At 29.2% G+C, this 11,940-nt stretch overlaps 2 protein-coding genes across 6 annotated transcripts; both read left to right on the forward strand.

The window, feature by feature from the left end:
• Window positions 1-4: 4 nt before the first annotated feature.
• LOC136785133 (uncharacterized) lies at window positions 5-4,716 on the forward strand (the record flags this gene model as incomplete). Its single annotated transcript, XM_066746167.1, has 6 exons — window positions 5-339; window positions 412-552; window positions 1,557-2,248; window positions 2,336-2,743; window positions 2,829-3,064; window positions 3,134-4,716. Coding segments are annotated over 6 exons (2,025 nt in total), but the record flags the coding sequence as incomplete, so codon positions are not given.
• A 78-nt stretch (window positions 4,717-4,794) lies between these two features.
• LOC136785127 (cilia- and flagella-associated protein 410-like) lies at window positions 4,795-11,803 on the forward strand. 5 transcript variants are annotated; one of them, XM_066746151.1, is made up of 10 exons: window positions 5,361-5,896; window positions 6,105-6,170; window positions 6,492-6,659; window positions 6,742-6,904; window positions 7,059-7,130; window positions 7,247-7,363; window positions 7,527-7,631; window positions 7,818-8,078; window positions 8,227-8,316; window positions 8,397-11,803. In XM_066746151.1, the coding sequence occupies exons 1-10, from the start codon at window positions 5,817-5,819 to the stop codon at window positions 8,505-8,507; spliced, it is 1,233 nt and encodes a 410-aa protein (XP_066602248.1). In that variant the 5' UTR covers window positions 5,361-5,816; the 3' UTR covers window positions 8,508-11,803. The 5 variants fall into 5 exon arrangements, with proteins under 5 accessions (XP_066602251.1, XP_066602249.1, XP_066602252.1 ...); XM_066746152.1 differs by lacking the exon at window positions 7,059-7,130 and having other exon boundaries at window positions 5,358-5,896; XM_066746155.1 differs by lacking the exon at window positions 7,818-8,078 and having other exon boundaries at window positions 5,359-5,896.
• The last annotated feature ends 137 nt before the right edge of the window (window positions 11,804-11,940 follow it).

The following is an 11,940-nucleotide window of genomic DNA, read 5'->3' on the forward strand; positions in this document are numbered from 1 at the left end:
AATAATTTGGTTGGATGCTATTAGTAAAGCTACCCTAGGGGCGGATTCGCATAGCCGTAACAGTGGATTATTTAGCGAGACAGACGAAAGTGATGGAGAGAGTAAAACGAAAATAAAGGGTTTACATTCTGTGGATTATAAAGTGCCTATGGAAAAATCATTTGGTTCCCTAAAAAAATCTGTGCGCAAGGAAACAGGGTTTAAAGATCATGAAATGTCTGGTGCGAGTTTGGACAGGAAATATTTAAGATTTCTTGGAGCCCGCAATCAAAATGTACCTGTTCCAACAGCTCAGTTTAGAAGTTACAGAAGAGTGGTACCAACATCAACACCAAATAAGTTAGTTCATCAATATTTATATAAATATATTTAATAATAAAATAATGTTTTTTGTCATTATATATTTTATAGAAAGACGGATATACCACATTCTCCAGATTTGCAAAGAACAATTGCTGGAAGTACTTTTTATGGTTTGAGTGCATCCCAAAGTGCAACAGACATGTTAAGTACTAATCAAACAATGGGCGATTACCGACACACAACTGATAGGTGTGTTATGCCATTATATTCATCACTCTTATAAACTTAATTATGTTTAACAATAATCATTATTTATCTAGTAATTCTTTATCAGCAAAATTGTTATTGTAAAATATACGCTTTTAAAGGACCCCTTGGAAATCTTAAGAAAAATAACTTTGCCAAAATGTTCTCAAACTTTGCAAAAACGTAACTCTCAGTGCGTAAATTAAGTATCAATAGACATAAAGCTGTAAAGATTCAAACTTCTGATCTATAAACATTTTAAAAGGTATATTTTCAAAGTACTTCGTATTGAAATATCTTATGAATGGCAGGGTGAAATGATAAATCAATATAGTATATTGGAAATCTCTTGAGATAAGTTACAAGAATGTGCGGTAAAAAATAAGATATCTCTTTTCAAAAACTTAAGATAACTTTCATATTTTCTTCAATTTGCTTCTCAAATTTCAACCAATACCGTTTAATAGATTTTTAAAAGTATTAAAAATAAAATTAATGCCCTTTTCCTAAAAAGTATAGTTCTCGAGATAATCAAACGCATAAAACTTTTATACTTACTCATTTATTTGCAAATCTTCACCTACCTAAGAGAAACCGCATTACTTAATTTCAGAATATGCAAAAAATCTACTGCTTTAGATGTCTGTAAATAAAAATTTGAAACTTTTAGAGATTCATGTTAATTCCAACTTTTAATCTACGTGCTAACAGCTACCTTTTTGTAAAATTTCAAAACACTGGAACGAAACCAATTTACCATAAGGTTTCCATGAGATCCCTTATAAATATGCATGTTTTGAGATTTGGTATTAACACTTATAGCAAGCTCAAATGAACCTTCCTGCATGATAGATTGGGTACAATAAAACTTATCTGTTTATTAGGTAAGTGCTATGTAAATAATATGAGTTATAATAACGTAGCTTCGTTCGTATTAACATTAAATTATATTTTTCTTTTATATATTATGTAGCAAAAAAATTATTATTTTGGTTTTGTGTTGCTAGATGTCTAAATAGCCGTGGTCGAAGACCAGAAGATCTTCATGGTTTTATTACATTAGAAGAATTTATGTTGTCACAACAAGACGACGAACAAAGAAGATTAGCATATAATTTGTCTACATCATCACATATGACGCCACTTACTAATGATCATGTACATATTCAACATAAAAATTTTAATGAAACTGCAGTTTTAAATGAACAGCTAAACAGCAGTATTATTTATGGCCCCATTAAAAATATAGAAGAAATGCCATCATCAAGTAACAATGTTTACTATGGTCACTCAAAAGTTTCAGAAACTTTACATTCATCAAACGCATCAAATTTCGAGCTTTACGGAACGCGAATTGAAGCCAGGGATGAAGCTGGAAGTGAGAAATCATTAACCAGATGTGGTAATTTTATAAAAAAAAAATCATGGGAATCTAATTACAATCAAAAACGTCGTTCTTCAGAAAATTCCAATGTACCTACATCAAAGCAGAATAATAAGAAACACATGTTATCTATAAACACAACAAAGCTAGAAACACCAGATTACAATAACGAATCTCCATATGAGCATCATGGTCATAATGTACACTCGTTAAATAACACGCATAACTTTAAACCTGCTGACTATAGCCAAGCAAATGACAGATATTTATTTAATGATCTTGAACCTTTACAAAGAAGACTAATTCGTCATGACGGTATAAACGAACCTATATTTAATTTGATTAGTGCTTGTCAAATGAATTCTGAAAAATTAATTTAATTTGTCTTATATTTAATTTCAGGGTACTGTGGCTCGAGTGGTGATCTTGCATGCCACACGACGTCTGAAACGCTACATCACATTAAGAAAGAAGTTTCCATAAGTCGTAAAGGAAGTTTTAATTTAACAAATCGCCGGAAGGAGAATGTTACAAATTCTGATAAAAACTGGATAGATGCTCTAAGGCGTACTGATAAGAAAAACAATAACCACGATAAAAAAGGTTTAAAACATGTCGCACAATATCAACCTCCACCAATTCCAACATCACCTTTCGAACAAGACCGAATGCGAGCAGCATTTGAAATGCATCTAGATAAAAACGATCAAGTGCAGAAAGCTAATCGTTTAAAAAATTTATTTGGATCAAAATCACAACAAAAACCATCAACATTAGATTTGCCGAAAGATTCTCAAAAGACGTTATTAGGTAATATAAATTATTAAAACATTATTCGCGTACCACATATCGATGATAATAAACTTACAAAATATAATTGTTTTGAATTTATTAGGCTCTCCAAGATTACACAGAGCCTTTTTTAGAGATAAAGGATCGCAGCAAGTTCAACAACGATTTTCAACTCGCTCCGAAATTCAGAGTCCTAGTGATAGTGGAATGAGTAGATCTTTGAGCTCATTTAGCGCGAACAGTCAATCTCAAGCTTTAAGTCAAAGCTTTAGTTCAGTAAGCTCAGTTAGCGACTGGAGTCTCGATCCCTCTACTTCAAATGCACCAAGCACATCAACAGTATGTCACAAAAGATATAACGCTTTACTAATCGTTTATAACACAATTAATGGATTAAATGTTTTTTAGTGTAACTCAGGACACTTAAATTGTCAGAAAGGATATACCTCTACTGGACGAAACTCTTTATCACCGCCAACATTACCGTATATTTCTCCTCCAACATCACCGCCACCTGACTATCCAGGTTTAGAATATCCTCCAATATTTGAGCCAGGAACATATTCTCTTACTGATGCTTCTCTATTAAAGAGTCGAAGCAAAAATAGTCAAGTCTCTTAAGTAAACTTAACATCAATATTTTGAATATTTCCGAAGCGAGCATTAAAAACCAAAGATAGTATTTTTTTAACGCAAGTTACACAGGCAATTCTTATATTCTGATAAGATCTTACCTTATAATATTTATTTTGAAGCGCGCACACACACACACACACACACAATTTAATGTTTGCAAGTAATTAAAGAGGAATACATATGGTTATTTTTATCATTCTAATTAATTTTATCTTAAGTAATCTTTCTTTCTATGTAATATATTAATGTTACTTTAATGTGCAATCCGTTGATTTATATTTTTCTATATATTTTTAATATAAAAATCATTTAGTAAAAACATAAATTCTAATATTGCTCATTTGTGAGTCATTTACACAAATATAGAAGCTGTAATTTGTCTTTCCAAACAAAATATTAGTTTTTAAAAATATATACTTATTTATAAAACTATAAATAGCTTAGGAAGATATTTTAATTAAAAATAGAAATACCATTAATCAGTTAATTTACAAGTATTTTTATGTAACCGTCCAGTTTTCTTTTACTCAAAAGTATAAAAGTATATCTGCTTAGAAAATAAGTATTTTATAAACAAAATATTGATGAAGTTAATTATCAAATTTAAAAATCATGTTGAACAAAGACTGAGAATTTTATAATCATTAGCAATTATATTTTAATCTCAGTTATTTTCAATGATTCCAGTAAATCAAGAGACGTGATAGCGTCTCGACGGCAAGTATTATTGGTACTACAAAAAGTACGTTTATTTAAAAAGTTTTTAATGCCTAAATGACAAATCACTTAAATTTTTAGATCCTAATTCTTCAAAAAAGACATTTAAGATTACATTATTTAATGAAGATTGATCATAATTGCGATTTTGCTGTTTTTCTTAAACAATCTTCATATTAATATATAAATTTATACAATATTCTAAAACAAACTATAAAAAGACTACAATATTATACATATGTATTTTGTGAAGAAAACGGTTTATATATATATATATATATATATATATATATATTTAACAATACTATTTAATAAATAGATAAAAATGTGTTTGTTTAAAAATTGTTAAACGACTTGTTATAAATGTAGTGTCTATGTATATATGTATTTTTAAACCTTTTGTCGGTAGTGCTTATATACTTTTTTATATTCTTGAGAGAGAGAGAGAGAATACATACAAACATATACCAGAGCATAGACAATATTAAAAATTAACAATTAAAGTTGCACCAAGTATATTTATTATTAAATATAATACTGTAAATGCAATAATTCATATCTCCCATTTGGAACTGTTATATAGTTAAAAATTAACTATATATACTGTATAATTTATGCTCAATATATTTTTGAGAAAGTATTATTGATAATAAATAATACCAGCTTACATATATATGTAAAAATAATTTTAATTTTGTATTCCTTTCTATGAATCTTATTTTCAACTTAATTTTTCAATAGAGTGATATTAATGCAAAATGTATTTATAACATTAGTAATGCATAAAGAAACCATGCTATTTACTACTACCCTACATCAGTAATAACGAAAATACACCACCCCCTACTCTGACTATTATTCCTGTGTAGCACACAGTAGCACAGGTAATGGAAATCGAAATGAGTGGGAGTAACGAATTCCTGCTGTCTAGTCCGTCTATCATCATTGCTCTCTTGCCGCTCTTGCTCTACAACAAACAACCTACCTATATGCAGTCCTATACAGTGGCTGTGGCCCGCCCCACACCATCTGTACCTGTGCAAAATTGATTCGTGACCTTTCAACTAACTTCACTCGGTACTTTCTCCACCAAATTTCATATTTATTTTCTATTTTCGCTTCGTGCAATTAAAAACATACATATATGTAGGTGTGACGGAACCAGCTGAAGGTGGCTTTAAAGCCAAGGTCGACAGCACACGATGTTGAATCAGTTCTGGATTGCTTCTTCTGGATTTAGAATGCTGAATGCTGATTGGTTATAATAATGCATATATCCAATCACCATTTCACCATTCTCAATCTAGTAAGCAATTAATCTAATACGGATCCAGTAATCCAGCATTGTTTATCGCCGACGTGAGAAATGAAGGGAGTGTGGTGACTGTGATGGTGAGACTGTGGTTGTGGACTACTCACTAGACTCACTCGCTAGTGGTCACGGTGGTCACTATTCACTAGTCAGAAGTGGTCAGCAGTGAGTAGTGTCGAGCTTGGTCAGTTTGGTGTGGCTTGGTAGTTCACGGTAGTTGGTGTTGGTTGAGTGTCAAGTGGAGCATGAATGAGCGTAATAAACTAAAACGGCACTATGTTAGTTGCTCCGAATCAGATTTTGAGGTTTTAAAGAATCTTATAATAAATTTTCTGTGATAAGAATAAAAATGCTCTTTCCTACAAAATCTCGATAGTTTATCATTTTAATTTCAACGTGTACACAGTTTTTTAAACGAATGACATTATGGTGAAGTTGACTGAAGAGATGGTTGTGGCTCGTACACGAATGTCCGATTTTTCTACTGTAAAGAAACTTAATTGCTGGTACGTTCAATGCTGTTTAGTTTTGTATTCATCATCATTTGTTTTATAAAAACAAAATTAGAAGCAATTAGAAGCAGTATAAATAATAGGGGTTTTTCAAAGCAAAGATAAGAGGGTTAAATTATCATTTGTATAACCCGTGATTGTAATATATTTATTGTGAATATGTTTACTTAAAACAAGAAATTTATTGTTTTCTTTATTACAGGGGAACAGAATTAACGGATGTTAGCATCTTACGTAAAATGAAAAATGTGGAATTACTGTCATTCAGGTATATAACCAATATTATAAAGCTATTTCTGCAAGTAAAATTTGTCAGTGTTAAGTTAATACTGATGTTGACAAGCTTTTTGCTTGGACTGTAACTATAATGCTTTTCCTTTTATGGATATGTTTATGCTGAACTCATGGTCATACTTGACACCCACATTATCAGAAGCTGTTTTACCCACTCACTATATCTGATATGACATAACATCTCCTAATATAATGTTATTCTTCTTTGATTAAATAGTCAAATTAGTAAAATAATCTTTAAAATTAACTTATTTATAAGAAAAATGTAACAGGTACTTAGTAATTGTTATTTTAGTGTAAACAACATAGAGACACTTGCAGATTTTCAACATTGTCTTTGTCTGCAAGATTTATTTGTAAGGAAAAACAATATTAAGGATCTAAATGAAGTATGCTATTTACAAGGACTACCCAATTTAAGAAATTTATGGCTAGGAGAAAATCCTTGCGCAGAAAAAGAGGGGTAGGTATAGATATCTTATTTGTTTAAAAAACATTTTGGTATAGCAATATCCGAGATAACGCAAATTTCGTTACACTATAAGGTATCGATTAGCAGTAATAAGAGCTTTACCAAATCTTGAGAAACTTGATGACAAAAAAGTGACCCCTGAAGAAGTACAAACTGCATTGGCAAGAGGGCGTATTCTTATTCATCCTCTTGACATGGATGCTTCTCCTAATCAGTTAAATCTAGCTAGTCCAGAGGTAATATTTCACTGTTAAATATTTATTACTGTAGATATATTAAATATAAATTAGCTTTTACTAAATTTAAAAAAATGCTTTTTTCATTGTTTACATAAATAAAATTTTATGTAACTAACTGTTATCATAATACTAAAATCATTGACATAATTAGGATATCCCTACTGAATATGTAGATGAGCCAGAATTGGAGCAGCAGAGAAGATATAGCTCTTCTAGTGACCAGGTAAACTAACTTGCTTTGTGTTAATTACAAATACTTTTGTATGTACTAATGTGAATTAATCGCTTGAACTAATTTATTTGTTGATTCTTATTTAATATTTCTTTACATAATTTTAGAGAAGTTTGGAAGATGCTCCAGTCCAAGAAGAATATCCTGATCCAGATAAAACAAATGCCAACTACGGTGAATCTTCTCCTCATTGTTATTCACAAAACAGTCAATATGCATATGAAGTAAGTGACATAACTAGGCTAAAGCTAATGAATTCTAATTATAATAAGTAGTATCGACCATAACACAGTTCTATTAGTATGAATATATATTCAACTTTGAATAGTTAACACCTTAACATATGTTCACATAAATAATAGTAAAATCCTTACTTTTAACTAATAGCTGTTCAATGGGCAACTAAAGAATCAAAGCAAACCTGAGTCAACATTTACAGATGTTCGAAATAATTGCGATGCAGTAGGTCCTAACAATCTAGACTTAAGAAAGGTACACACAATAAACTACTTGTATTCATCAGCTTTATTCATCAGTATCAAATAACATGCTTTTTTTCAATAATTACCACTATTGTAGCTATTATTTTTTTTATATTCTTGCTTTATTACTAACTACATAATTTTATAAGCTGTAAAAATGACATCTGTAAAATGTTAATCATACACTAAATTTTAGGATTATGATGATAGACAATTAGCTTCAAGGCATAATGGGGACTATGAAGATCGAAGATATATTGAATATGGTGGAAATGAAACAGCACAACGACAATATGCCCTTATTTCACCACGTGCACAATACCCTTTAAATGAATCTCTTGATGAAAGACGTGTGGATAGACAAAATTATGAATTTGAAGATAGAAGGCAGTTAGAGTACAGTGATGCACAAACACCTTTGCACTCAAGACGAGCATCTTTACATCAAAATGATAGGGTCAGAAGAAAGAATTATTGCATTTTTCACGTGAATCCAATTATTCACTAAGCACTTTTTGCACGCTTTAATCCTTTTTATTTTCTAACTTTTATATGACTTTAATGCGAAGACATTCAAATTGAATTTTAATATATAAATTTTATAGGAAGATACTCAAATTCCTGGTTGGGTGAAACATTCTGGTAAAGACAAATGCAGATCGCAATTTCATTATCATAGACGTCCAGTAACAAGGGTTAGTATTGTTTAATAATTATCGCTTTCAAATATTAGTGACTATTAAACATGCTGTTCTAATTGCCAATTTAATTTTAGAATTCGAACATTTTATCTGCTGTTTTATGTTTGGTAAAAGAATTGGATTACCCCAGCCTTGAAGTAGTAGAAATGGCTGTCAGGAATCGAATGGATGAATTGGAAGAATGATGTTTCTGACGCCGTCCTCAAAGCTCCCAGGGGACGGTGCCCATTTACCTTTCTAATTTATCACCTGCACCAAGCTCCGAGTTTTCAGACTCACTTGATTCTACCATGACTAACACCCACCTGAAAAGCAAATCCAATTTTCATAATCAATCACATCACACTGCAAACAGTTCAATTGAATGTGAAAATTTAGACAGACCCGAAGCATCTCATTCACAAAAGTCGAGGAAGAATTTTAGCGAACAAAGTTTTACTTATATAAGAAGCTGTCATTCTGCAGATAAATTTAAAGAACCTATATGCGATAACAGTTCTAACACATATACCAATAAAACACAGAATGTTGTTCAGAAAGTCGCTGCTAGTAGCGATAGTATTTCTTACGACGAAAATAAAACCGGTAAACATTGCAACTCTAATAGTCACAAAGATTGCTTGCAACAGTCACAAAATTCTGATACTAAAAACTTTGTGAGTTCTGTGAAATACATTCAGTCTGCCAAAGGAACCTGGACTTTTAATTTGTAATGATAATTTGAAATGCTTAATTTCTGAAAGATGGTGTAAGAAATTAAATTTATATTGTAAAATACCAAAATTTTGACATTTTTGCAATTCGCAATATTTTTAAAATAAATACATTTATTAAGGGCTGCTGTGAGAATTCATATATTCTTAGCGAATATAACATAAATACTTTTTTAAATTAAAAGTCATGTAAATATAATAGGTAATAAAAAAAATTGTGCCTGTTTTTTTTTTAATTAAAAAGTAGACACAAGAAAATCAAAAGATGATTGTATAAATTATCTCGCATGTAAAACTGTAGTTCATACAAATAATTATACTGTACTGCGGGAATTTTGTAAAACATATTTACATATTTTTATTGTTTCTCTTCAAATTGAACTATAAGTTTTATCGTCTTAAGAATTCTATATAATGAAAACTATTAGAAACATAATATTATACAAGAATATTATTGGTTGTAGATAATTCGTTTTACAAATTTGAGAAATGATATTCTTATGTTTAACATTCTATTTCTTACATTTTTCTTTGTGCAATGTCCTTTATGTTCAACATTTTAATTAAAAAGTGGTACAATGGGTTTCATATATATAATATATATTTATTTTAATTTGATAAAATATGGAGTATGTTATATATATATATATATATGTAAATTAATAATGATTTTAATACCCTTCAAACAAACAAAGCAAATAATTTTGTTTATAGTTTAATTATAAAAATTTTCAAAGTTTATTACCGCAATAACGTTCTAGATATTTAGTTACATTGTATTTTCCTTTATATGAGTTAAAATTAATACAAAAATGAAGTTATAATTTAGATATGCTTTAAGTTAACCGAAGGCTGTCTATTAAAAATACATGTAAAACTATTATAATGAGCTTTGAGAACAATTATTAATTATATATGTATATATGTGCTCCATATGTAAAGCTTATATGCAAATGACATAGCTGTTGATTAACTGTACATATAGCAACGATATTGGTTTAGCTGTCTATTATTGATATTTTGTAATTATATATATACGGTGTTTTTTTTTCTAACTGCGAAATATAGTAAGTGACTTCATATTATTTGACTATGGTATTTCGTTATTTTATATTTCATTCAATTCAGTATTAAACGAAGTGATCATGTATAGTTAATAGAAAAAGATTAAGAGACACAGTAGTGTCTCGACGGCAAGTATCCTTTTTTTTACAATCGAAGCTTGTTTTTCTGGGATATTTATAATATGAACAATGAAGGCTATTGAACGAAATTAGTAGCAAATTTACACTTTTAAAATATCATAAAAAGTGCCATAGTCAATTAATTCGAATGCTATGTTCCGCCATTAGAAAAACGTTCTGTACAATGTATACACACAATTACTCATTAAGTATTATATTTCTACTTATAAATTAAAAAAAATTGACTATTATTTTGAGTGCAATAATATGAATAATTTGGAAACAATAAGACAAACCTAGTAAAAGTTTTGTGTATACAACTAAGATAATAGTGTACAATGAAAAATTGTTTTTATTAATTGTTGTCAACATAATTATGTTACATTTGAGCTTAGGACTAGTTTGATCAATATGTTGTTAGATTAAATCTGGTTAAAGTGGTACAGTTTAAAATAACATGCATTATAGCTCTTAAACCAGAATCAAACTAAATATATGGGTTGGTGAAACCATCCCTTAATGGAATTCCTTATACTGATATTAAAGAGTTAAAACGTTTGTCAACGATGCGGCATTATTTGTATACTAATTTCATGCTTATTATAGTAGTTCAGTGATTTTGCGAATTGATGTTTCTAGTAAAACGGTCAAATTTTTGAGAAAAAAACGAAAAGAAAATATTATATTACCAAAGGAATTTTTATAAAAACTTTTTTTTCTCTTCAAAAATATGGTTATTTTTCTACAACGAACAGCTGGTAACGTTACTAAAATGCTACATAAGTTTGAACTTGGAGATATCAGACCGTTAAATATTGCCATACCGTTTAACACGCGTTTTTTCAGCTTTCATTCTATAATATCAGTCGATATGAAGAATCGGAGCAATAAATTTTATTTACATGAATGGTTTCCATTTCTTAATATATTTTTTACCAGAAATAATATTGTAGCCTAAATAATTTATCACATTTCATAACAGTAACCTACGATTTCTCATTATTAAAAAGTCGAGCAGTACTTAATATAATTTTTGTTTACAAAGATAATAGTTTTAAATGGTAATTATAATATCCATAATTGCATTACAATTTAATCAATTTAATTTTAACTAGTTTCTAGTTATCTTGTGGATACAAAAATATAGAATGCGGTCCTTTGGAAGGCATTGAATAGAACAATAATTAAAGAATCAAGTATTCAAGAATATCCAAGGACCAGAAGAAAACTTAATTAGACTGATTTATGGCAGATTGTATTTCAACAAATATTTATTATTAATTAATAATTGCATAATAATAAGGATTTGTAACCGACGCATCAAAATTTGAAAATTAATAATCCTCAAAATATGAACTTTTTAAATAGATTTAAGAGCTCCGAAATATTTTACTACAATGTGTAACCGTTCATTTATGCATTAAGTTCATATAATTATTAACTCTTATTTTACAGATACTAATTAAACTGATTGTTATATTTCCAGTTGTAACTATCAAGTAACTATGGTAAAAACTTATTGTAGAACTTTTAAAGTGAAACAATATTATCTACTTTAGGTTTTTCAACAGTTATTAATTAAACCCTGAAAAGTTATGCATTGAAATTTTGTAAAGAAATCATCTATTCGTTTCTTATAATAAATTTAATTGATGGTTATAAATGCACTTGATTGATTTTTACCTGCTTTTGAATTAATACATATAATTTAAAAAATAAGT

The sequence above is a fragment of the Prorops nasuta genome, unplaced genomic scaffold (assembly GCF_024137725.1).
Source record: "Prorops nasuta isolate Cenicafe-Biocafe unplaced genomic scaffold, Cenicafe_Pnas_1.2 PNAS00167, whole genome shotgun sequence".
Taxonomy (NCBI): Eukaryota; Metazoa; Arthropoda; class Insecta; order Hymenoptera; family Bethylidae; genus Prorops; species Prorops nasuta.